At 44.8% G+C, this 27,425-nt stretch overlaps 1 protein-coding gene across 4 annotated transcripts in view; it reads right to left on the bottom strand.

The window, feature by feature from the left end:
* The window catches only part of LOC147081970 (discoidin domain-containing receptor 2-like), a 254,192-nt gene that overhangs the window by 107,790 nt on the left and 118,977 nt on the right, over nt 1-27,425 (bottom strand). For all 4 annotated transcript variants that reach the window (XM_085980560.1, XM_085980564.1, XM_085980563.1 and 1 more), the window contains one exon: nt 786-893. In XM_085980560.1, the coding sequence (XP_085836686.1) occupies nt 786-870 (85 nt within the window). In that variant the 5' untranslated portion in view covers nt 871-893. The remainder of the gene's footprint in view (nt 1-785; nt 894-27,425) is intronic.

The following is a 27,425-nucleotide window of genomic DNA, read 5'->3' as shown; positions in this document are numbered from 1 at the left end:
TTCTGAGGTGGTTGATGGTTGTCCACTCTTTGCGAGGAAGGTTTGATCCTTCAGTTTGTACTGTGGGGGTCCTCTACAAGGAATCCATTCCATATGTCACAGTTCTTCCAAGCATTTCACCATCAGTCATCAAGGCTGAGGGGAGATCACTGAAGGGCTTCGGTGACAGTCCAAAATGGCCTTCTAGATTTGAGACGGGTTGGTGGTAGGTTGTTCAAGTCGGCCTGGATTGGCATGATACAATGATAATGGCGTTGTTGACTCATCATAGCAATCAATCTCTATCAATGGAGTAGATCTTGACTTTATGCGATATTGTAAAACAGGTGATAGCCAGCACATCCAATCAATGCAAATGGGGCCATAATCCTGATCAGGGCTTCAGTAGCGCTCCTTCCTGCATTACTGAAGTGTACCTCCCGGTAAATCAAAAAAAAGTCATTTTAACAGCAGCTGTGGAGATTCCACAGGCTGAGGTGGTATGTGCATCTGACCTGCCCAAGGCAAAGAGCCAGGTCACAAGGAGCTGATTTAGCAAGAGTGGCATGGAATAAAGGAAAACTATAACGTCAATAAAAAAAAGGTTCCTTCCTGATTAAGAGACAACTTTTAAGCGTGCATTGTAATTCAAATATAATGTAATAAAATGTCTGGGGAGAAGAAAAGATGGTTTGTAGAGTTACTTTTCAATTTAACAAATTATGGAACCATAGATATATATTTAATCCTAAGAAATTATTTTCAGAAGCATTAGACCAGTTGCACTGGCAGTGGTTGGCACTTACCTGGATTCACCTGAGCACTTGCAAGACCGAGGCAATGTAGCAGCATCAACAGCAAGTGCATTCTGGGAAAGGCAGTGGCAATCATCTCCTGTGAGCAGATTTTCAGGCCTGAGGAGAGAGTCAGAGTTAGTGCTGAGCTACAAATAATGGCAGCGTCCTTTCTAAACTAGATTTTGCCCACGTACGTTTGCCTTATTTCTAAACCATGCCTGGAGACTCATTAGCCCCACTGTTGTCAGTGTATATATTTTTCTGAGACTATAAACAGCTGTAAAACCTCGCCTCCCCTGATGAAATTAATGCAAAATATGCATCGCGCGTTTGCATTGCACTCCACGGCTATGGTTAATCCCTGCATCAAATCATTGCCGCAACTTATTCAATGGGGCAGGTGTGATGTAATATTCATAATCTGAATGTGGAATATGCCACAATTACTAAAAAATATCAACCATTAATAGAGTTCTTCCTTTTTAAAAAAAGAGTGCGTTGATAAACTTTGCTGTTTGCTCTTTCTTATGTCTAAGTAACATTCCACGTTATTTACAGTTTGTATCAGTAAAGTCAGTATCAGGCATAGAAAGAAAGAAACACTTGTATTTATATAGCGCCTTTCACAACCTCAGAATGTCCCAAAATGCTTTGTAATGTAGGGAAGCACAGTAGCCAATCTATTTTAGTGAATTTGATTGAGGGATAAATATTGGCCAAGACACCGGTGGAAACCCCCCAGCTCTTCTTCGAATAGTGCCATGGGTTCTTTTACGGTCACCTGAGAGGGCAGTCTTGGCCTCGGTTTAACGTCTCATCCGAAAGACAGCACCTCCGACAGTGCAGCACTCCCTCAGTACTCCACTGGAGTGTCAGCCTAGATTTTGTGCTTAAGTCTGTGGAGTGGAATTTGAACCCATGATTTTCTGACTCAAAGGCAAATGTGCTACCACTGAGCCGCAGCAGACAGCTAGGCAGATGGATTGCATTGCTTTGGTTCACATTGATAGTTTATTGTGGTAAAATTATGGTCGGGGCAAGATTACATCACAGTGGTGTACAGTTTAATTTTCTTGAACTTCTGCAACCTCCCATCCCTGCATGTTACAGAAAAATCAAACCTTTCTCAAGTTAACTTTTAAAATCAATAAAACATTTAATAGCTATAGAAAATCTTCCTCTAAACAGCAATAACTGTCATTCCCTGACTCGTTAATGTGCTAGTAATTTCCTATATTTTGTGGTAAAAGTTTACTGTGTTGCTGCATTTGTCATTTTTATCATTTAAAAACAAACTGATGCAGTGTTTCTGCAGTAACTTTCATACAAAACATTGACCTTGCTTAGGATACTTTCAGTTCTATTTTCAATTACAGATCACAAACTTCAAAACATTATTGACAGTGTCATATGTTTGCAGCTGATCTGTGCAATAGCTATGAAAGGTGTACGAACATGCTACACATTGTCACTGTGGGAGTTAGCCTACATGGGGTTTGCAGTTCTTAACAAATGATTAAAAAGCTTCATTAGCAAAATACCAGTTTTGTTGTTCTGATGATATTCGAGGGGGAGGGAGAATTTTAACTCTCCCACCAAGAGGAAATCAGTAAGAGGAAGTCTGGTAACCAGAACTGCTTTGCTGACAATATTGTAATTTGACTGTACGTATCCTAAAGGCAAAATAAAAGGCCTTGCTATTATTTTTGGTTACGTCAGCCTTAAATTAATAGTGGTGCCCCAAGTTTGAGCCTACTCTTAATCATCAGTTGCTATCATCAGAACTGCAAGGTTAACCTACTGAATAACGTAAAAGCAAGATATAACAATGGTGTGGATTCAAACACACAAGCTTGTTTTGCACATAGCCAAATTGCACTACATACTCAAGAGCTTGATTCAAGGCTACTTCTCTCATACCACATAATTTTTTTAAATACTGCAGTATGGTAGGCCAGAGGCCTGATGGCTTTATTACAGACATAAACTGAATGGCCTCCAGGAAGTCTCGGTCTAGAGAAAGGCGTTTGTTGTCCAATGTCTATGGAGAAAGCAAACATATATAAAAATAACCTACATTGAGAAAAATATAAATAATGTGTCTGCTCAGACACAAAAGGGGTAGATCTTGACTTTGTGTGATAGTGTAAAACGGGTGATAGCGAGTCAGCCGCCCGTTTTACATCGCTCCCCATTTTTATTCAGCTTGCGCAAAATCTATTTAACTTACAAGCGCAAGTATACAGAAGGATCCCTTAAAGAAAGATCAGAGCTTTGATATTAGCTATAGTCTTATGTAAGGATCTACCCTCACTTTTCCACCCCCATTGCTTCCACATGTCTTATGATGAGACCCTCCAACTTGGAGAATGACCTAGGAAGTTGGATGAATGATCAGGGTTTTATTTCACGGTCATTAGTTAGATGATCACTTCAGCTAGGAAAAAGGCATGGGCGACTGTCAGCTTTCCTCATAGTAGCAGACCTCCCTATTCCTAACTTTGCAGCTCAGTTGTGAGCTGATGAATCTAGTAGATGGGCAGACGACCACCAATGTTGTTTGAAGTCTCCCCAAGATGCCACCTGTCATAAACATGCATGACTGTGTGTTGAATGCACTCACTGGCACAGGCATATATGAATTTCTCCAAGATATCTTTAAGCTCCATTTCACCTTGCCAACTGCCTCCCTGGTGTACTCAGTGTACTAGGTAGTCTGGGCATGGAGCATGTCCATGCCTTTGAATTGCAGGACTGCTTATCGGAGTCTTGTTCAGCTAGCCGGCGAACCATCGAATGAAATTCCCATTGGAAAAAGGATATATTTTTTACTTGTTTATTTTGCAATTTTTTTTTAAATGATAGAACAATAACAAAAACATTGATACTAAAAGAAAACTATAATGAAAATAGTGTATCAATAAAATAAAGATGAAATATGCAATATGTAGTATATGCACTAAGCTCATACAGACACATCAAACTGGGTAAAAGGACATCACTGAAATTAGAGAAGAGGAACTAACCTAAAGAAGAAGGCCATAACCAACCAAAACGAATCAACGATGAAATTAATATAGCCAGGTTAAACCAAAACCAAAATAAAGGGATAAATAAATCTAACCCTAACAATAGCCCATCATAGTATCACAGAACATTACACTACAGAAATATTTGTTCCATAGAATCTGTCAGTGTTCTTCTGCATGAGCCACCCAGTATAATTACACTCTCCGAGTTGTTCCCTATATCCCTTAATATTGCTTTTTTCAAGCAACTATTTAGTTCCTTTATTGAAAAACAATTTTTGTTTCAACAGTGGCTTGTGACAGAGAATTCCACATTCTAACCACTTTATGTGCAACAATTTCTTTCTAACCTCCCCTTCAATTCCTCTTGTGATTATTTTTCATTTGTGACCCCTTGCTACCGTCTCGCCAATCGTTGGAAACAATTTTGGGGGAAAATTTGGTGCTTTGCGCCTCCCGTTGAGGGCGCTAATGGAGTGCAAAGCAACTAGCGCCTGGGCACAGCGATGTTTGCGCCGCTCGTGAAATTGACCAGACATTTTGCGGCGGCGCTAAACACTACCGCTACGATCTCCTGCGCTCGCAGATCGTGATGTCAGTCGAGCATGCAATGCCCCAGTAGTGCCCCGGACCGGATATTGAGTGGTGCCCCCTGCTTTTCCGCTTGCCAGTAACAACAGGTTGAGGGGAACGTTTTGCAGTCAGAAAGGGACTGGGGGAGCACTATTTAAAGGCGACTGCTTCCTGCCTTTTTTTGTCGGCGACATTTTTGCACTACGCATCCTGAGAGAGAGTGTCTTCTGGAGAGATTCAATGCTATGTGAAGGAGTCTTGGGCACTGAGCAGCACTTTGCAGGTTCATTTTGATTTAACCTTCCTTATATCGATTTAGAAGAGACTATGGGGGCTGCACTCTGAGCTCTTTCCCTGGGCCTCGCCATTGTTCTTTCCAGCAGATTTGATGTACAGGTCTTTCCAGGCTGAGATTCAAGGCTGCAATGAGCAGGGTGTGGATGGAGAGCAAGATCGACCCTCCCCTTTAAGAACTGGCTCGTGCCAGTGTGTCTGTGTTCCATTGCTGACTGACATCACATGAACTTTGCCAGTGCTCTGAGGTAACGCTTCGCTTCTCAGCGTTAGCGCCTTAAGAGAGGTGTGAAGCGCCTGATTTTGTGCTCCAATCACCTCCAGGGGCGATAAAAGCCAAGTTTGCAGTTGGAGGCGATAATTAGCGCCAGGCGCTAAACTTTGCGCCCGGATGATAAATGTGCCCCAAACGGGGCGATACCGAATTTCTCCCCCTTTATCTCTATTTACCTTAATGTAACCCCTCAACATCTTGAAGACCTCAATCAGGTCATCCCCTAACTCCTCACATCTATATATCACTCCTATAATTGTGTGCCCAAAGCTGCAGCTGTGGCCTAATGTCTTACAAAAGTTCAACAAAGGTGTCAGCCTTAGCTCACTGGTAGCATTTTTGCTTCACTCCTGAGGCTTGAGCACATAATCTAGGCTGGCACTTTGGTGCAGTACTGAGGGAGTCCTTCACTGGCGGAGGTGCCGTCTTTTGGATGAGATGTTAAACTGAGGCCCCGTCTGCCCTCCCAGGTGGATTTAAAAGATCCCATGACACTATTAGAAAAAGAGCAGGGGAGTTTTCCCTGGTGTCCTGGCCAATATTCATCCCTCAACCAACATCAGTAAAAACAGATGATCTGGTCACAGTAGCCTCTGTTGTAATGTAGAGAAACGTGGCAGCCAATTGTCACACAGCAAGGTGCCACAAACAGCAATGATGTAATGACCATATAATTTATTTTTGGTGATGTTGGTTGAGGGATAAATATTGACCAGTGTAGGATTCGCAAAATTGTACTTTATATTATAAAGGGTCGAATGGCAGAAGAGGCCATGATTTTAAAGACTATTTTAAAAGAAGCCCAGAAAAAGGGGCATTCAAAATGGCCACCAGACCCCGTGATCAACTTATTGGGACACTTTAAAATGGTTCCTGCAAATCCTCAGACAGCTTTGTGGATTCAGCCCAAAGTAAGTTCTGGAAGCCGTTTCTGAGAGAACGAAACCAGACACCCACATATACATATAGATTGGATACAGATCCAGTCGAGATCGGCCTGTAGATAAAGGCCATCTAAATGGTGACCCAGACAAAAGGGAACAGTTTCATATTCATGAGAACAGCATCAAGGGCCTGTTAAGGACATCACCAGGACATTAAAAACAATGAAGGTCATTCCAGACCAGAGATGGGCCGTTACCGGCCATCCAAGAACAGTTTAAAATATAATAACTACCCCGTTGTGCAACAAGCCCGCCGAAAGTTAAACAAAGACTAACCTGATTTGGCGCGAGATAAGGGCTTCTGGAAAAGAAGTATAATTGTGAGGACACACGGGTAGGAAAAAAGAAGAGGAAGAAGGAGACGGAGACACGCTCGTCAGCTTTCCAGCTTGCAGGCCTGTCCAGCTTTTGAGCTGGGTAAAGGGGAGTCGCTTCGGGAGAAGATCAGCGGGACTCCTCTCCATCGACGGAGAGGAAGGAGAAGACCACCAAACCGCCATCAAGAAGACCATTCGAGCCGGCGTCCCGCCCCGGGGTTAAAACATCGGGAGATCATCGACCAACCCCGGGCCGTTGACAAAACGAGAGGCCATCGACCCACTCCGGCTCGGGAGAAGAGATAAAATAAAACTGAAGAAACGATGGGGGCCAGCCCAAGGCTCCTCTGACCGGGGTCGAGCCGACGATCCCCGACCCCACCGACATCCAGGCCAGCCGGTGTCCAGCCGCCCCCGACCCCCACCTCAGGAGAGAGGTGAGGCGCAGCTCGCTGGGGCTCCACGATCCACGTGGAGACGGGACGCCTGAAAGGACCAAACGCAGACTGGTTCAAAACCTTGCACTTCCTAGTTGGATTGGTGAGCATGTTTCTGGCCCTCCATAATCAGATCTAGATAGGTTTAAGGGGGTGGATATTTAAGGGTATAATTAACATGAGTTGTTATCCCTCGATGTTCCGTGTGTTTCCCTATTTCATGATGATTTTTGTAGAGTATAATATGCCTGTATTTGCCTTAGTTAGTATTGTGTCGTTATGATTTGTTTGTGTTTTTCCCTCCCATGTACTCTCTTATTTGCTTGCATTTGATTTGTATTTCCATATGCAATAAAATTTCATTTCGTTTCATCAAACTTGGTCTATAAGAGTTTTCTCTACATTGTAGTTCCTGCCCCAAAGTCCAGAGTATGGAATCTAAGGGGCAAGTGGGTCGAACCACTCAAGGTTTTACTGTGCAAGAGAGAGAGGCCTCTAGAGAGAGAAGCCTCTGCGATCTAAAACCCCTTACACCACCAGGACACGTGGAGAACTCCCCTGCTCTTCTTCGAAAATTGGGTCTTTTAAGTCCACCTGCAAGGCTTAACGTCTCATCCGAAAGATGGCACCTCTGAAAACCATTCAATTTGACTAAATGCCTTTCCTACATCTAGAAAAGGCACAATGGACATTGTCAAAAGAATGGTTCCCATGGATAATATTCCACTTGGTTGGGTTAAACCAGTTTGGTGATGAAATTTTCAGGCAGGTTGCATGAATTTGTACATAAGATGTTGCAGGTCACAATTTAGCAATGAGATGGGTCCATAAAAAGCACAATCTAAAGGATTTTTCCTCTTAAGGGTGCAGGAGGTGGAGGTACTTGTTTGAGTGTCCACACTGAGGCCACATTCAGTGATATGCTGGAATAGTCCAGCAGTGTAGCCAATTTCTTACAGATCTATATTGATGGCCTAACGGCATGTATTGACATCAATTATTGAAAGAATTGATATCTCATACACATCATACATTTGACTCTCGCATTTTCTGTGACTAGGCACTGATTCCAAGAAAATGCACTGGAGTGTAAGTAGGCAAGTAAGAAATATCCCAATTGTCTGATGCATGGCCAAACAACTCTGGGTCAGCACGTGATGGTTAGGTATACTTCTGAGTAAAATGAAACAGAGCTCCAGGGAATGACATAGAAAACGTAACAAAAACAAACTACTGTAAATAAAAATCTATGAGTCGTAACTCCAGTTTAACACTTTTAGCATAACAATGAATTCAATGAACTTTACATACAAAACAGAAAATCGATGTTGCATTCTCCACTTCAAATATTTTAAGAAGGGTCTTGAAAAGTTCCTGAGGGAGGTGGGCATGGGATGTATTGAGGTGCTTGGGTTAGTTGGGTTCAACTAGTGTTACTTCATGGATAACCATGGTCTTCTGGGGCTTGCTTGACCACTTTATGGAATCGGCAAGAATGTCCTCAAGTTTATTTCTGAAATTAGTCACAGAAATGTTTTGGTACCCCCAGGAGAAAGTATTACCTGTGGTTGCCAAGGGTAGAATACAAGTTTGCACCATCTAGTGGATACCCAACCTATCCAATGAATTGGGCAAACATTAAATGGTTTCTTCCTGCTCTTCTTTTTGCATGTTCAAATATATGCCTAAGTGTTCATTGATGGGTGTGATATGATCACTGCAAAAAACATAACTTGTCTGAATTGGTGAAATGAATGTCACCATTAAGATGTTTCTTCTGCTGTATTTTCCTTTTTAAGATGTCCCACAGGTAGCCAAAGAATAATTTGCCTCCAATCTCTGATCAGAAGCTAAGGAATCTACGTCTTGGAAACATGTCTTCCTAGCACTATTCTGAAGATATTGAAGCTTTTCCTCACTATTGCAACTAGCATGCCATTTCTATATTTAAGGCACTGACTTCTGCTCTTCTCCACTGGCTCTGTAATTTCCAGAACCAAGAAGTACACACAAGAGATTAGCACGTATATTTGACACACAATCAGCCTACCATTCTTAACAATAATGCCTCAATCCCCCACCTCAGAACAGCACCTGATCACTGCACCAATGTGAGGACTCCATCTCCCCATACCAACCATAATTGTTAGTGTCAATCAGTGCTTTACTTTGTCCACTTGTGAACGCTAGTAACTAGGTTTATACTATCCAAAATGCATTTCACCATGATGCAAGACCCTTGTAAGAGACAGAAATAGAGAGACTGAGAAAACCCTTAACCTCACCTGTGAAGGCTAGGAACACTGCTGCCAGAGGTTAAAGGTCAACAGTCTAACCTGAGCACTGCATCTTCAACTATCTGAAGATAGACAGGTAAATGAGAAGTCAACCACCATCTGATAATTGCCAACAGGTCCCACTTTTGGCCATTTAGCTCTTGTACTGTTGCTTCAACTCCAGCAAGATGATTAATATTCAGCTCACATGTCTGTGCTGATTTAGAAAGTGCAGAAAATAGTCTCTGTAGCACCAACCCTTTGGGTACAACTGGCGTCAGTGTGCTATTTTATTAAGCCTGATATTTTACTGAGTATCATCTTGTTTATTTAACAGCTGTATTTATTTTTTGTTGTAAAATATACATTATCTTTTGCTATTGCTGACAATATAAACTGGGGGTCATTCGGTCTTGTTGTTTTGTGGACTGCTGTGCACAGCTATTGTCAGATGGTTTATTTGTTGGTCACATGCCAAATAATACATTGTTACTTCTTTAGTAGAAGACCTTTGTTACCAGAACAGTTAGAAGAACTTTGTGTTGCTTTGTGCTTTGCCTCAAATTGTTTTACCCATTAACGTCATAAGCTTAAGATAAATCTGGGTCAATAAATTGGATGAAAGCAAAATACTGCGAATGCTGGAAACCTGAATTAACAACAGAAAATGCTGGAAATACTCAGCAGGTCAGGCAGCATCTGTGGAGAGAGAAACAGAGTTAACGTTTCAGGTCGATGAACTTTCATCAGAATGGGAAAATGTTACATAAGAACATAAGAAACAGGAGCAGGAGTAGGCCAATTGGCCCCTTGAGCCTGCTCCGCCATTCAATAAGATCATGGCTGATCCAATCTTGGCCCCAACACCACTTTCCCACTCTCTCCCCATACCCCTTGACTCCCCTGTAGTTCAAATGTCTGTCAATCTCCGCCTTGAATATATTCAATGACTCCGCCTCCACAGCTCTCTGGGGTAGAGAATTCCAAAGATTCATGACCCTCTGAGAGAAGAAATTCCTCCTCATCTCCATCTTAAATGGGCGACCTCTTATTCTGAAACTATGCCCCCTAGTTCTAGATACCCCCACTAGGGGAAACATCCTCTCAGCATCCACCCTGTCAATCCCCCTCAGAATCTTCTATGTTTCAATAAGATCACCTCTCATTCTTCTAAACTCCAATGAGTATAGGCCCAACCTGCTCAACCTTTCATCATACATCAACCCCTTCATCTCAGGAATCAACCTAGTGAACCTTCTCTGTGCTGCCTCCAATGCAAGTATATCCTTCCTTAAATATGGAGACCAAAACTGTACGCAGTACTCCAGGTGCGGTCTCACCAGCGCCCTGTAAAGTTGCATCAAAACTTCCCTACTTTTATACTCCATACCCCTTGCAATAAAGGTCAACATTCCATTAGCCTTCCTAATCACTTGCTGTACCTACATGCTAACTTTTTGTGTATCATGTACTAGGACCCCCAGATCCCTTTGTACCGCAACATTTTGTAGTCTCACTCCATTTAAATAATAATTTGATTTTTCATTCTTCCTTCCAAAGTGGATAACCTCACATTTTCCCACATTACAATCCATCTGCCAAATTTTTGCCCACTCACTTAACCTATCTATATCCCTTTGCAAACACTTTGGGCTGGATTTTCATTGAGGAGGCGGGTAAAGGCGGGACTACAACTTTCGGGGTTGTAGTCCCGCCTCCATTGAGTTGTAGCCAACCCACGTGATTTTGACTTGATTGACCTTGTTGAGCCCACCCAGCGAGCTCAGCAGGCCAATTAAGGGCCACCCGGCAACAGGTGACGTCACAGATTGATATTTCATCTGTCAAGACCTTTTCACAGAATCACAGAAACCCCACAGTGCAGATAGAGGCCACTTCGGCCCATCGAGCCTGCACCGACACATATCCCACCCAATCCCCGTAACCCCTACACCAACACATATCCCACCCTATCCCCGTAACCCCACGCATTTAATCCCCCTAACACTAAGGGTCAATTTATCATAGCCAATCAACCTAACTCGCACATCTTTGGACTGTGGGAGGAAACCGGAGCACCCGGAGGAAACCCACGCAAACACGGGGAGAATGTGCAAACTCCACACAGACAGTCGCCCGAGGCCGGATTCGAACCCTGGTCCCTGGCGCTGTGAGGCAACAGTGCTAACCACTATGCCACCGTGCTGCCCTTTTGACAGATGAAATATCAGCGTTTCACAGCTGTTTGAAGCTGTCAAACACTGACAATCTGTACTCTAAGTTAATTCCTTCCTCTCAGGATGATTTAGAGATCTCTCCGGAACAGAAAGCTGAATGCTGCAATTTTTGACAGATCGTGGCCATTCTGCTTTCTGTGCCGATGAGATGAGGGACTCCCGATACCTGAAGGAAGGAAGGCTGTAAAGGTAAGTAAAACTTCTTTAAACACACCAAACACACTTACCTCTGCACTCATGCACCCATCACTCACCTGAACACCAGACATTTCGACCCCTCCAAGCCCTTCAGCCCGACAGCCCACCTCGCTAACTTGGCGTGGTTTGGAGCTGTCGGGAATCCCACACTTCAAGAATGAAAATAGGGATTAGGCTAAAAACTGCCTGTTAACTACCTGTTAGCAGGCAGTTAATTGGCGCTAATCCCCTTCCCGCCTCGGGGAGGCGGGTCCCAGTGCGGGTCGGGTACCCGCCTCCTTTGAAACTGGCATGGAGGTGGGTTGGGGGCAGGAAGGGTTCGTGCCCCCCCGATTTCAGGATTTTAACCCCCCACACACCTCCAACCCCGCCTCCACGGCCCAATGAAAATCCTGCCTTTTGTGTCCTCCTCACAACTTGCTAAATCACCTATCTTTGTATCATCAGCAAATTTGGCTACAGTACACTCGGTCCCTTCCTCCAAGTCATTAATATAGATTGTAAATAGTTGAGGCCCCAGCACTGATCCCTGTGGCACCCCACTAGTTACTGATTGCCAACTGGAAAATGATCCATTTATCCCGACTCTCTGTTTTCTGTTAGTTAGCCAATCCCCTATCCATGTCAATATATTACCCCCAACCCCGTGCGCTCTTATCTTGTGCAGTAACCTTTTATGTGGCACCGTATCGAATGCCTTCTGGAAATCCAAATACACTACATCTACTGGTTCCCCTTGTTCCACCCTGTTTGTTACATCCTCAACGAACTCTAGCAAATTTGTCAAACACGACTTCCCTTTCATAAAACCCATAAAAGAGATGGACCGCTTTTTATCTCGAACATCTTCCAATTCTGACGAAGGGTCAGCCACCTGAACCGTTAACTCTGTTTCTCTTTCCTCAGATGCTCCCTGACCTGCTGAGTATTTCCAGCATTTTCTGCTCTTATTGAATAAATGTGACATTTGTTTAATTTTCTTCTTACGGAGTTTGTTCCTCAAATCCTATAAATTACTTGATTAAAAAACATAGATGGTTTTATTCTTTTCTCCGTTGTTTCTATACCAATTCAAACCTCTCAAGATATTTTGGACTGGACAAAACAAAATCCAGCAAGCCTCTACTTGGAATAATGGATTCAAGTTATTTCCAATGAAGTAAGCACGGTGCTGTTTGACTGTCGTATAGTGTCAGTGTTAGGCCTTCCAATCACGAGAACAACATATGGGCAAAAATAATATGTTGTTTTCCCAAAACACTGCAGTTCGCATAGCAACCTTATTTTTTTTTCTTGGCATGATAACTGGAAATTTCATCAGTTCCTCTAAAACTGTAATAGGTTTGGATGGAAACCATGAAAAGCACTGGTCCATTTTTGTTGTCCAACAAATGGTGGCCAACCAAAAGAGCAAAAAGCATCAAAAGCATCTGACGAAAGGTCTTCGACCTGAAACGTTAACTCTGTTTCTCTCTCCACGGATGCTGCCTGGCCTGCTGAGTTTTTCTAGCACTTTCTGTTGTTATTTCAGATTTCCAGCATCCGCAGTATTTTGCTATTGTATAAATGCTTGATTAAAATACTCTTGATTTTTTTTTTAATGCTTAAACTGCAGTTATTGCTTATAAATTGATTTTTTTAGCATTTTAAAATTCATTATTCCAGCAGTTACTGGCCAGCTTTTGAAGATTTTAAGTTTGACACGATGATAGATGTCAGTGCTAGGCAAAGGAACATTTTTACATCTAGTATCAGCATCAGACCTAGGGCAGATACAGCAAGGGCGAATTCTCAGGATTAAAACACTTCCTGTTCTGGCCCAAAGCTCAGAAGAGCCGCTCCAGCGGGATACTTCCATTTCCTACCAAAGTTATACTGTCCATCCCTCTCTGGGTGGTGCTGCAAATTTCATGCCGTTTATTGCAGAATTCGTTCTGAATTTGAAACTGGGCCGAGGCTGTCAAAATGACTGCAACTGAGACACACCAGAGGGAGAAAACGTCCACCACAGCAGACTGAGCTGGATTCAAGCTCAATATTAACCCAGTGCACCATTTACATTCCAGGAGGTACATTTAAAAAAAAAATTCTGTACATAATATCATGTACTTGCAAGAGAGAAATCAAGAATATTTCTCAACATTTTACAAAGCTTTCCTGGGAATAATTGACAGTCATCTTAATATATTTTTTAATAACAAACTTTTGTAGTTCTCTGTAACACAAGCAGCTTTATCTCTTTCTGAGAAGTTTCGAGAACTTGAAGGCAAAAAATAAATCTGCAAATTGTGTGATATAATTTATGATTTCAATTTGTTGATGCAGAGGTGCAGAATTGCCACCTGCCAAAACATCCAGGCTGCAGTCTCAGAATGTGCTGGCTGATTTGAGCCGATAAAACTGGTCAAATAAGCTGTCATTCCAAAGATAAATGCTATTATGCACTATAATAACAACAGAAAATGCTGGAAAAACTCAGCAGGCCAGGCAACATCCGTGGAGAGAAAATAGAGTCAACGTTTCGGGTGAACCCTTTGTCAAGACTAAAGAAGCACAGGAAATGAAATAGATTAAGAGGCCAGGCTGGGAGAGAACAAAAGAGAAGTGAAGAGACATTAAGAGGTATTTAAAACGAGACGAGATGGTGATAGGACTAGTGGAGACAAAAGACGGCTCTAGATTAGGTGTGAAATGTGCTGGCAGAATGGGAGACCGTTGCCATGTGGGACAGAGAAAAAAAAAGCGGGGGGGGGAAAGGGCCAAAACAAAGGTGTGGATAAAAAATATAAGAAAAAAAGTAATAGGGGCCGAGGTTATGATCTGAAATTGTTGAACTCGATATTGAGTCCGGAAGGCTGTAAAGTGCCTAATCGGAAGATGAGGTGCTGTTCCTCGAGTTTACGGTGAGCTTCCGTGGAACAATGCAAGAGGTCGAGGACGGTGAGGTCCGAGTGGGAATGGGGCGGTGAATTAAAATGACAGGCGACCGGAAGCTCGGGGTCACCCTTACGGACTGATTTAGAGCTTCGTTATTGGAGAAATGGCACAGCCTGGTGAGGCACGATCAGGCAAAATGAATCCAAAAAAATGCCATGATAAATCCACCTCTGATGCTAATGACCTACTGTTACGTCTTTGAAACTGGGAGCAAAGAACAACTTGTGGAGTGCCTTATGATTCATTGGGTAAATGGATCATGTGGTTTGTGACTGAGCAAGACATAAGGGTTGATTTTAACCTGGAGCGGATTTCAAGCAGGAGAGGGAGGGGGCAGGGCAAGTGCGCTAGTTTTGGGCTTGGAGTATTATAACTCCCGAGTCTCATTTAAATGCCACTGATCTACTTCCCACACACACACACTCACACTGACAGAACCTGTACATGCACACACACACTTGCAGGACCTCCACTTATACATATGTGTGCACATGCACACTCATTCACAACGACATCCACTTGTACCCACATGTGCACACAGGACCGCTACTCTCGCACACGACCTCCACTCACACACACAGACCCTCCACTCTCTGACACACTCAAAGGACCTCCACACACACACACACAGACACACACACACACAGAGACACACACAGAACCTCCACTCTCTGACACACTCACACGACCTCCACTCACACACACACAGACACATACACAGAACCTCCACTCTCACACACACTCACAGGACCTCCACTCACACACACACCCTCATAGGACCTCCAGTGTCACACACACTCTCACTCACACACACACACACACAGCACCTCAACTCTCAGGTCCTCACACGCTCACACTCAGGACATCCAGACACATACGCACACACAGGACCGCCACTCTCAGGTGCTCACACTCACACTCTCACACACTCACTCACATACAGGACCTCCCATTGTGAAGTGCAGTCAGGTTGTTATCTGTACAGAAGCAGAATATTGTGTAAACTTGCAGAAGGTTTGACAGTGCGTACTTTCACATTAATCTACTTTTATTCCTTAAATAATGAGAAAAAAAATTGCAGATGCTGAAACAAAAGCAAAAAAATTGCTGGAAAAACCCCACGAGTCAGTCTGCATTTGGAGAGAGAAGAGACAAATTAATGATTCATGTGTGGAATCTTTGTCAGGGCTGACTGACCGGCTGGGTGTTTCAAAGCATTACTTGCTTTTACTTTCCTTCTTTCTATGGCTTCAGTGTGTGTGTGAATCAAACTGTTTTCACTCAAGTGGAATTGCAGTAGACCCAAGGGTGAACAGAGCAAAGCAATGTCCTTTATTTTAAACTGGATTATAATGGGGGATTTACCATCCAATCCAGCATATTGTCCACCTTTCACATACAAAGGATTCAGTAACAGAATTTCAGAAGGATGTTTTATATTTATGGGATGCTCTCTCCAAACTGTTCTCCTGGGAGGTCTGTACAAACATATGTTATTGTGAGTATTGGAGACTGTTTTGGCTGTATTTTCTGTCTGTTAGATAATTTGCATGCCAAAGTAGACATGAGCAAAAGGGCTGTAATGTCAGTAGAAAGAGTTAATGGACTACCTGAGCATGTTTAGCATGACTCTGACAATCCCACTACCCCTCCAGAAATTGACCAATGAACATCAGTAAAAATTGAGAGAAAAAAACCCAGTGAAGATCATTGCCGATGAACTTGTGTAGCATTCCACAGCTGCATAATTAAACTGTAGCGTGAGTATTTTATGCATGTTAAATCTGGACCGAGTGAGCTTAACAACTGGGAACCTTCAATGTATCACCATAGCAGTGAGAGAAGTGAAGAGTACAGAGTGGTTCTTTTTGTCAGAGGGTGTGGTTATAGTGGCCATTGATGGGTAAAGGATGGAGATGGGGATGAAGAGAGAGATGGGAAGGAAGGGAAGGAGGGAGGGAGGGAGGGACAGACGAGGAGCTTGTGAGCGCAGAATGTGCACAATTCACAATCCTAAGCAGGGGCCCTGGTACAACAGTATTATTTGAATAGGTGTTGCAGAATGGCAGTCCATGAATAAAGCACAGGCTCACCAGTGGGGGGCGGGGGGCTGGTTCATGGAGACCTGCAGGGACAGTTGTTGTGTATGTCCCTTTAAGGGAATAACTGGTCTCAGACTGCAGTACCGGCAGTGACCACCCCTGTATAAAAGGCCCCGGCAGGCTTCTGTAGTTTCAGTTTCCAGATTGTCTCCATTCAGTAAAGACTTGTTAAACCAACTCCTGCATTCCGTGTCTCCATTAATACACGGATTTAATACTGGCGACGAGTAAGAAACGAACTTACCTGCAACTCGGCAGCACCTCAGACGACGTTATTGAAGGTCGAAGCCAGAAAAGAAAAAGAAAAATAATCCAAAGAAACTCGAGAAACGGGCGTCGACCGTGGGCAACCGCCCTCCAAATCATCGGATTGAAAACTTGCAGGGGAGACTGTCAAGAGCCAGGCTTGGTTCCCCAGTCTGTGGTTTCCCAGCTAATCGGGCTGGTGGCAGGTAGTGCACTGATCCTTCCTGGGCTGCGGCAGGCTAGAGCTCGATCGGGTGGCTCTGCAACGGGGCCGGGCAGCGAGTCGGGAAGCAAAGAGAGAGAGGGTGGAGCACACAGGGCGCGGCCGGTGCTTCGCAGCCGGGCAGCGTTCGGACCTAAGAAGAGGGAGGGAAGTGTCCCAGAGGGTCCGCTCCACGATGGGAATGGTTAAAAATAAAAATACCGCGGAGAGCGGCGTTGACAGCAGCGGCAGCGGCGGGAAAGCACGGGAGGCGCCATCTTAACTCGGCGGGGAAGAAGGAAAAGCGCGGGAGGCGCCATTTTGATCCATCGGGGACGAAGGAAAAGCGCGGGAGACACCATCTTAGGTTTTCGAGATGCCAAAGACTGGCGCTATCACTGCCTTCGATAATGCAATAGAAGACTGGACCACGTATGTGGAAAGAGTCGAGGTATATTGCGAGGCAAACGAAATAGCCGAGGAGAAAAAGGCATCGGTATTGCTAAATTTAATGGGCGCAAGAACGTACGGCCTATTGCGGGACCTGATTACTCCAGCCAAACCGAAGGCGAAGAGTTTTAACGAAATTGTTGCTATCCTACAGGAACACCTAAATCCTACACCGCTGCTGATAGCAGAAAGATTTAAATTCCACAGGAGAAATCAGCATAAAAATGAGAGCAATGCTGACTACCTTACGGAACTACGCAAGCTATCAAAGCACTGCCAGTTCGGAGCAGGACTGGCAGATACCTTACGGGACAAATTTGTCTGTGGACTCCTGAGTGAAGGAACCCAGAAGAGGTTACTCTCAGAGAAAGAGCTGACGCTAGATAAGGCTTTCAGCGTGGCAGTATCGTATGAAGCAGCAGCAAGGGGAGCTGCGGAAATACAACAAAAGCCACAGGAATACGGCACCTACGAAATGACACGTGGATTTGCAAAATGTTATTGCTGCGGCAGAATAAACCATGACCAGAAGGACTGCTGGTCCAAGGACAAAATATGCAGGCAATGCGGAAAGATGGGACACATTGCACGAGTTTGCAGGTCTGAGAAGAAGACCAACGACAATAAAAAGGCTACTAAGGAACCGTACAGGAAAGTACAAAAGATGACGGACAGTAGTTCCGAAGACCAGATGAGCGATAGTGAATCCGGGAACAAGAGACTAAGCTGTCTCAAACTTCACAACGTAATCGCAAAAGAGGATCACCGAACCATTTGGGTCACCCTCACGATAGCAGGGTCTCAAGTCAAAATGGAATTGGATACAGGATCAGCTCTAACCATCATGAATCGACGAGACTACGAGCGGCTATTCTCACACATACCCTTGAGAGAGACATCCATTGTCTTGAGGACGTATACGGGGCAAAAAGTATACCCCAGAGGAAAAATAAGGGTGCCTGTCGAATACAACGGCAAGAAAATACGGAAATTGTATCTCTACATTCTGCAAGATGGTGGACCACCGTTATTGGGACGTGAATGGATCAGAAAGATAAGTTTAGACTGGCACTCCATTCAGGCACTGACGGTGGCTGGTAAAAAGGATGACGACGTCACTCCTGGACGATTGTCAACAATCTTAGCTGACGCCAAAGAGGTATTTCAACAAGAACTGGGCACTCTTAAAGGCGTAACCGCCTCGATAAAAATAGAGGAGAATGCAATTCCCAAGTTTTTCAAAGCAAGACCGGTACCATCTGCAATTCGCCCAGCCGTCGAGGCAGAGCTGGAGAATGTGGAGAACAGGCAGTTTCAGAATATGAATGAAAGGCCGACCAGGAGTTTTAAGATAGGTCAACCAGTTTTGGCCCGGGACTACCGCACAGAGAAATGGCAGCCAGGAACGATCTGTACACGGCAAGGACCTCTAATGTATACCGTGGACGTTGGAGAAAGCATTGTAAGACGCCATGCTGACCAGATTCTAGAGTCACTGGAAAACCTCAACTCCACACCACGATCTGATACACCTGGCGATGAAACCGAAGTACCAATTGCATCTACCGCAGAATCGGTGATATTGGAAGCAGACGAACCAAACAACGACATTGATCCCGACTCAACCTTGCCAGAAGAACCTGATATCCCAAAGAGGCGTTATCCAGACAGAATCAGGAAGCCTCCTCAAAGACTGAACTTATAATTGCTTAACTTCAACTAATGTATCTAGCAATTGTAATTGTAATTAGTTATTATTTAGTTGTTAAATGAATGTTATGTACTGTTTATCTAAAAGGGGAGGAATTGTTGTGTATGTCCCTTTAAGGGAATAACTGGTCTCAGACTGCAGTACCGGCAGTGACCATCCCTGTATAAAAGGCCCCGGCAGGCTTCTGTAGTTTCAGTTTCCAGGTTGTCTCCATTCAGTAAAGACTTGTTAAACCAATTCCTGCATTCCGTGTCTCCATTAACACATGGATTTAATAACAGTCAGCCCACTGCAGTCACTAACAGTGGCAGTGATGGTCTACTTTAGTGCCAGAGGTTCTTTCCAGCCACTCACAAGGGACATCTTAGGGGTCAGTCCAAAAATTACCTTTCAAACAACTAATTCTTTCTTTTCTGTATGACCACAGGCTGCAAGATACAGTAGCTGAGCCATTCTTCACAACTTTTGTGTACTCCATAAAAGAAAGAAAAGAAAGAATGAAAGAGTGAACAAACTTGCATTTATATACTGCATTTCACGACCTCAGAGCGTGCATGTGTTGTCATGGCAGTTTGGCAGTGTGAAGTGTGGGATTGGAGATTTGGACAGGGCCCTTCATTAACATATTTAAATCAGGCTCCCACAGTGCAATTGGGAGCCCAATTTAAAGTTCACTGCTGCTGCAATGGTTTCCCAGGGATGGGGATACCCGGCAGTGAAAGGGAGTCAGGAGCTGCTGGTTCCATAAGGTAAGTGCCTTTTCCAGCACTCCTTGTGGGTCAGAAGGAAGAGTGCTCCTCCCAGGGTCCCTGAAGGATGCCTTTGGCCTTCCCGCCCCCTGCCAATCGTGGCCTCCCTCTCCCCCTCCCGACTGCTGACCCCACCCCACTCCAGCCCTGATGTCCGATCTTCTCCCCCACCCAAGCCCTGATGCCCTGACCCCCCTACCAATTGCCAGGAACCGTCCCCAAGGGGCCTGTGCTGTGGACTCCTGCCGCTAGTTTTCCCTCCCTGACCGTTGCCCAGGTTGACAATTTGGCCGGCTGCCGTGCGAGAAAAGGATCAAAAGAATGATAATGAGGTCCTGCCGTTAAGTTCGGCAGGATCTCCGTGTCCCCAGGCCTTGCTGGGTTCTACAGCCATTTTCGGCCACTCCGTAAATATGGGGGCCATTATCACCGCCTGGGATTTGTGCTCTATCCATCTGGCCACACATCCCAAGATCCAGTTAGCTTCCTTTCCTGCTGCAACATACTGCGCTGTTGGTTTCAATGAGATATCCACCAGTACTCCCACATCAGTCAAAATCCTGGAACTCCCTCCCTAACAGCACTGTGGGAGTGCCTTCACCACACGGACTGCAGCGGTTCAAGAAAGCGGCTCACCACCACCTTCTCAAGGGCAACTAGGGATGGGCAATAAATGCTGGCCTTGCCAGTGGCGCCCACATCCCATAAATGAATAAAACAAAAGTCTCCTGTAGCATAGTATATATTCAGTATATATTCCCACTGTTTATCCCTTAGTCTCATTACCTTACACTAGTGCACATTAAATGCCATTTGCAACTCATCAGCCCAACTTCCCAACCTATCCAGATCTGTTTGTATTGGGTTTCTCTATTTCCTATTCTCAGTTAGGTGTCCTCTGCAAATTTACAGAGATCGGGGGGCGGGGCTCGGGATATTGGGGGGGTGGGGCTCGGGAGATCGAGGGGGCGGGGCTCGGGTGATTGGGGGGGGCTGGGCTCAGGGACTCTCCCCCTTCCCTCCCCCCTCCTCCCCCCTCCCTCCCTCCCCTCCCAATCTCTCTCTCTCTCTCACTCCCAATCTCTCTCTCTCACACTCCCACTCTCTCTCTCTCTCTCGCTCTCTCTCACACTCCCAATCTCGCTCTCTCTCACACTCCCAATCTCGCTCTCTCTCTTCCCCCCCACTCGCGCGCTCTCTCTCTTCCCCCCCACTCGCGCGCTCTCTCTCTTCCCCCCCACTCGCTCTCTCTCTTCCCCCCCACTCGCTCGCTCTCTTCCCCCCCACTCGCTCTCTCTCTTCCCCCCCACTCGCTCTCTCTCTTCCCCCCACTCGCTCTCTCTCTTCCCCCCCACTCGCTCTCTCTCTTCCCCCCCACTCGCTCTCTCTCTTCCCGCCCACTCGCTCTCTCTCTTCCCCCCACTCGCTCTCTCTTCCCCCCCACTCGCGCGCTCTCTCTTCCCCCCACTCGCTCTCTCTCTTCCCCCCACTCGCTCTCTCTCTTCCCCCCCACTCGCTCTCTCTCTTCCCCCCCCACTCGCTCTCTCTCTTCCCCCCCACTCGCTCTCTCTCTTCCCCCCCACTCGCTCTCTCTCTTCCCCCCCCACTCGCTCTCTCTCTTCCCCCCCCACTCGCTCTCTCTCTTCCCCCCCAGTCGCTCTCTCTCTTCCCCCCCAGCCGCTCTCTCTCTTCCCCCCCAGCCGCTCTCTCTCTTCCCCCCCCACTCGCTCTCTCTCTTCCCCCCCACTCGCTCTCTCTCTTCCCTCCCACTCGCACTCTCTTCCCCCCCACTCGCTCTCTCTCTTCCCCCCCACTCGCTCTCTCTCTTCCCCCCCACTCGCTCTCTCTCTTCCCCCCCACTCGCTCTCTCTCTTCCCCCCCACTCGCTCTCTCTCTTCCCCCCCACTCGCTCTCTCTCTTCCCCCCCACTCGCTCTCTCTCTTCCCCCCCACTCGCTCTCTCTCTTCCCCCCAGTCGCTCTCTCTTCCCCAGTTTCTCTCTCTCCCCCCCAGTCTCTCTCTCTCCCCCCCAGTCTCTCTCTCTCCCCCCCCAGTCTCTCTCTCTCCCCCCCAGTCTCTCTCTCTCCCCCCAGTCTCTCTCTCTCCCCCCCAGTCGCTCTCTCTTCCCCCCAGTCGCTCTCTCTTCCCCCCAGTCGCTCTCTCTTCCCCCCAGTCGCTCTCTCTTCCCCCCAGTCACTCTCTCTTCCCCCCAGTCGCTCTCTCTTACCCCCAGTCGCTCTCTCTCTTACCCCCAGTCTCTCGCGCTCTCTCTCTTACCCCCAGTCTCTCGCTCTCTCTCTCTCTTCCAACAACAACATGCCCTCGAAAAAGCCTCGGCACCGCCGGGCACCCCCAGCTAGTTTATATATACAGTAAACCGCAATAACCCCACACCCTTCTAGTTACCTCTTGCCACATCAGTACAAGTCCATTCGCAATCACCCTTTTCTTTCCCTGGTTTAGCCAATTTTCAGTCCACCTCAGAAACTTACCTCCTGGTCCATACCTTGTGGATTAATGACATTTATGGCATTAAAGTATCAAAAAGCCTTGCTGAAATATAAATATATCATATCTCCAGATTTTCTGTTGTCAAAAAAAGGTCCATCGTGTCCAAGTTATTTTCTGTTTCCCCTTATTCACTCACCAACCTAACAACTGGTTGGCAGCCTCCTCCCTCAATTCCATCAATGCCAACCTGAAGGCATCCACTAAGAGATTTCCAGCACCCGTGGTATTTTGCTTTTGTAATCTGTTTTTTGAGATGCTGGCTGAGGGATAAATATTGGCCAGGACATTGGGAAGAAATCACCTGCTCTTCTTCAAAATAGTGCCGTGGGATCTTTTATGCCCACCTAGTCGGTTTAACGTCTCATCTGAAAGACGGCACCTTCTGACAGTGCAGCACTCCCTCATTACTGCACTGGAGTGTCAGCCTAGATTTTTGTGCTCAACTCCCTGGAGTGGGACTTGAACCCACAACCTTCTGAGTCAGAAGCAAGAGTGCTACCAACTGAACCACAGCTGTACTATGCCCCTCTGTACCGCTGTATTTTCAATGTTTGCATTCTGTGCTTATTTTTCCCAGCCCAGTTCAGTCACACACATTTAGCACTACTGTCCAGACAATCGCTGCCATGCAGAAAGGAGGGGGACATGATAGCTCCCTTTTAGACCATCTTTGATGTGGAGCTGTGCCCAAACTCTAGACAGAAATGAGAACAGAGGCAACTTTCACTAAATAACAGGCTAATTCCACCTTCAGTCTTAGTTCCTCAGCTCTTTAGTGAATCATCATCTGGACAAGACCATACTCATGTCAATCCATTAATTAAGTTCGGCATTTTGAAGTAATCACCATCACCTCCAAGTCACGACTTGGACATATATTTCTGTTCCTTCAACATCGCTAGGTCAGCATCCTGGACTTCCCTACATAATACAACGGTTGGAGATGTAGTGACGGGCTTAGTGGTAGTATTCCCGCCTCTGAAACAGAAGGGTTAGGCTCAGGCCACACTCCAGAAAACCCCGGCAATCGGAGACTGGAGTGCCAACACTGAATACTGGATTTACGTCTAGTGGGCATACTTGTGGGTACCCCCACCATTGTAAAGAATAGGTGGGGCTCTTTAGTCCAACTAGGAGAAGGTACTTCGAAGATAAAAACCATGAGGAAGGCAACAGGAAACGATCTCAGCTACTCCTCCCTAGCGAGTGGCTCAAGAATCTCATGCCAGCGATGCCCACATTCCAAGAATGAATAAAGAAAACAAGGACTGCAGCAGTTCAAGAAGGCCCACCACCAGCACCAACAAGGGATGGTCAATCAATGTGGCCTTGCCAGCGTCATCCACATCCTGAGAGCAAATTAATATTGCCACCAAATAAAGAAATAGCAGCCTAAAGATACAGAAACAATCACTGTCATTCTCTTCCTTTAGAATCCCTGAACATTACACAACTTGGTACAGTGCAAAACAACTTATCCCAATCATTCTCAATGCACATCTGATAATACATAAAAAGCTCTAACCCAGCAGGTTAATCTTTTCAACTATCAAACCCCTTAATTAATCAGTTTCTTGCTGCCACTACAATTCACAATTCACAATTCAAATCGCTTTATTGGCATGATAAGTTACATCTTATGTTGCCAAAGCATCAAAATACTTTTATGGTTTAGCACATAAACGCAGTTCTATTCATACAGTGTATAAACAGGTATATCCCTGAGTGTATAAATATACATTCGCATTGTTTATATATATTCTTTTCTTAGTTTACTGGTTGTCCCTCTGTTCATGGCAAGCTGTAACATAGTGTGCCGCTAGTGTTATACAGCTTCTCTCCTCTCCCAGTAGGAATGGGAGTTTTTGGTTGTCATTCAGATTTCTGAAATCAGAGCATATTTGTGAGAATTTTTGGTAGAAATTCTCCCTGATGCCCTGATATTTTCCACAAGCTGTGAGGAAGTGCCACATCAACCTGCACTATTAGCAGCTTTCTGTGCGTTCTTTGAGAATTTGAAAGGAATCTAGATCACTTTTTGCTTAGCAGATCAGCTCCATGTGCCAAACAGGCACATCACCAAAAGCTTCTAGAATTTCAGCAAGGTGAACAATCTTTGAAATGCACAAGATAGAAAATTGAAACCTTTAAAATTCCTCATTTGTCAATAAAAGCTCCCCGGAGAAGAATACTAAGTAAATCAATTGATTTTAAAAGCACATCAAACGTCAAAAGATATATCCTGCAGCAGAAATATTTACTGCCTGTCCTTAAACTCAGGGCTCATATATCTACCCTCCAAGCAGTAATGAAAACCAGATTTCAGTGAAAACAGAAGATGCCTGTAACATAAAATTTCAAAGCGTTTGGATTGAGACAGAATGGCACAATTAAATGACACATCAGTGTGGGCTGGTACATGCAGCACGCATCATGGCATTGAAAGGGAATGCGAGAAGTATTTCAAAATGACTAAATGGCTGTCTGAAACAGTTTAATATTTTTACTGTCACATTTTCAGCAAGTCAAAATAAGTGACTGTGCCTGTAAAAATGATATAGCACAGTAATAGGTCTATCATTATAGGGAAATATTCAAGCCAATATGAGTAAGTTATGATGCTCTTTCCTACTGCTGGTGGAATATGTAAAATGAACCCTGCCCAAAGTGAAATGCTCCTGTTTGCTTTATGACTATTTTTCTTTGCCATCAAATCTTTTTAACTTTTACGCTTCCATTTTTTTTCTCTCATCCCTTCTCTCCTGAAGACAACTAATGCAGGGTTTATGGTTTCATAAGTAACTGAAGCTCTCCAGTATCTTCCCTAAGAGGTGGCTAATCCATGTGCAGGCCGACCTGTTGAATATCAGAGGCTATTTGCAGGAGCATCATAGCCAAGCCCAATCCTGTCTTGTCAGCCTTGGCCCTGTGGTAGGACTCTTGTCTCTGAGTCAGAAGGTTGTGGGTTCAAGTCCCATTTTAGAGTCTTGAGCACATAATCCAAGCTGACATTCCAGGGAAATACCGAGGGAGTTTTGCACTATTGAAGGTGCCATCTTTCAGATGACATCTTAAACTGAGGCCCCATCTGCCCTCTCAGGTGGATGTAAAAAGTCCCATGACACTATTTCTAAGAGATGGAGAGTTCACCCCAGTGTCCTGGCCAATATTTATCCCTCAATCAACATTAATAAAACAGATTATCTGGCTATTATCACATTGCTGTTTGTGGGAGCTTGCTATGCACATATTGGTTGCCGCATTTCCTATATTACAACAGTGGCTACACTTCAAAAACGACTTGGTTGTAAAGCATTTTGGGATGTCCTGAGGTCGTGAAAGGCGCTATGTAAATGTAGTTTCTTTCTTATTAACCTGACGGCTGTCCAGATGCGCTTTCTGACAGAGCTCCATGATAGCATTCAAGAGCTGGGATCACCAGTTGATTTTTTTTCACCTCCTAGCCCTAGGGTATAATGGGGCCACTTGTAGAGCTGCCATTGTTGGCTGAGATCAGCTACCTCAGCACTCAGGGGCATCTTCTGGGCCATGTGGGCCAGTATTATACCATGCAACACATTTATGAGGAGTGGATGAAGAGGAAATTCCTGCATGAATAATGAAAATCTTTAAATAAATTTGAGAGAGGAGTTATGACGTGTCCAATTTCTTGCTGGTGTAGTATTAAATTTCTGCACTATTTTTTCTTGATTACACCTCTGTGAAGTGCCTTGGGTAGTTGTTGTTGGTAACGATGATGATGACTCATGGTGGGGGACACATCTATGCTCCCTGATAGGCTACAAAGGATGAGGGTAAATTGGATCGAATTTCAATTTCAAGAATCCCTGAAATTTACAGCCCTTGAATGCTCCAGACCTGAATCCTCTTCCCTAATATACATGCGCAGCAGAGACAGAGTAAATCCCTCACACACACCACAGCCTCTGATAGAAGCAACCAAGAACCAACATCACATCCCACTTAAAACATCAGCCTTTTATAACACTCACTTGAATAACTTGCCGCAGTTTAAATTTCGATACTGTCTATTTTCAAAGCATTAGTAGGAGTTAGTAGGTTCTGTGGAGTTAACTGAACAATGGAAATGTCCAGGCCCTCGCATCTAATGAGTAAAAAACAACCGAGAGGCCACTGAACAATGGAAATGTATTGAAAGGTCTGTGGCTCTATATGAGTGATGTAAAGGTGGTTTATTCTATATCTAGTCACTGGTACATAGTGGAAATAGTTAAAACAATCAATTTCCTTCCAGTCTTCGCAATACTGCTTTTAGTATAACCCAAAGAAAATGCTAAGTTTTCAAACCCAACTCCAGTGTTTTCTTACTCTTAGTGCTTTGGTGAAAACGGAGAGTCTTTCCTTGCTTAACTTTCTGAATTGTTCACACATGTCAGCGGAGCACTAAACAGGATTTATGAAAGTCATAAGCAGCTTCAATGTTCTGGCTGGTGTTATGCAGAAGAAACAATAGCAGGATGTTCTTTTATTGACCACAACTCCCATAAATGTTACATCTCTCTCGCCCCTTCGCAAAAAGACAACACTACAGTCAGCATCATTGTAGATAGATGGCACAGTGTTTATATTAAGAGTTTGAACAGTGAATACCTGAGTACTAGTAAGTGGACCAAATCAAAAAGTTAAGGGCTTTCTATGAAAAGTCAAGTACCTGCATTCAAGTGGTATGATTGTAACATTTCCTATTTTAAATTTGTTTATTCCTTTCATAGTTTCACAAAATATATTACTAGAACAGGTAGTTAACTTTTTCAAATGAAAAATGCTTGTTACCTCCAGACACGACTATTCCAATGCTCCCTTGATTGGCCTCTCATCTTCCACCCTTTGTAAACTTGAGCTCCTCTAAAACTCTGCTGCCTGTATCATAACTCGCACCAAGTCTCGTTCACCCATCACCCCGTGCTTGCTGATCTAGATTGGCTCCCAGTCCGGCAATGCCTCAATTTTAAAATTCTCATCCTTGTTCTCAAATCCCTCCATGGCCTCACCCCTCCCTATCTCTGTAACCTCCTCTGGCCCTACAACCCTCAGCGCAATCTTTGTTGCTCCAATTCTGGCCTCTAGTGCATCTCCCACTTCCTCTGCTCCACCATTGGCAGCTGTGCCTTCAGCCGTTCT

This window comes from Somniosus microcephalus, unplaced genomic scaffold, assembly GCF_052327205.1.
Source record: "Somniosus microcephalus isolate GS21.2 unplaced genomic scaffold, FLI_Smic_1.0 scaffold260, whole genome shotgun sequence".
In the NCBI taxonomy this organism is placed as follows: domain Eukaryota; kingdom Metazoa; phylum Chordata; class Chondrichthyes; order Squaliformes; family Somniosidae; genus Somniosus; species Somniosus microcephalus.
Note: the sequence above shows the minus strand (reverse complement) of the source record. Positions and strands in the feature narration are given on the sequence as shown.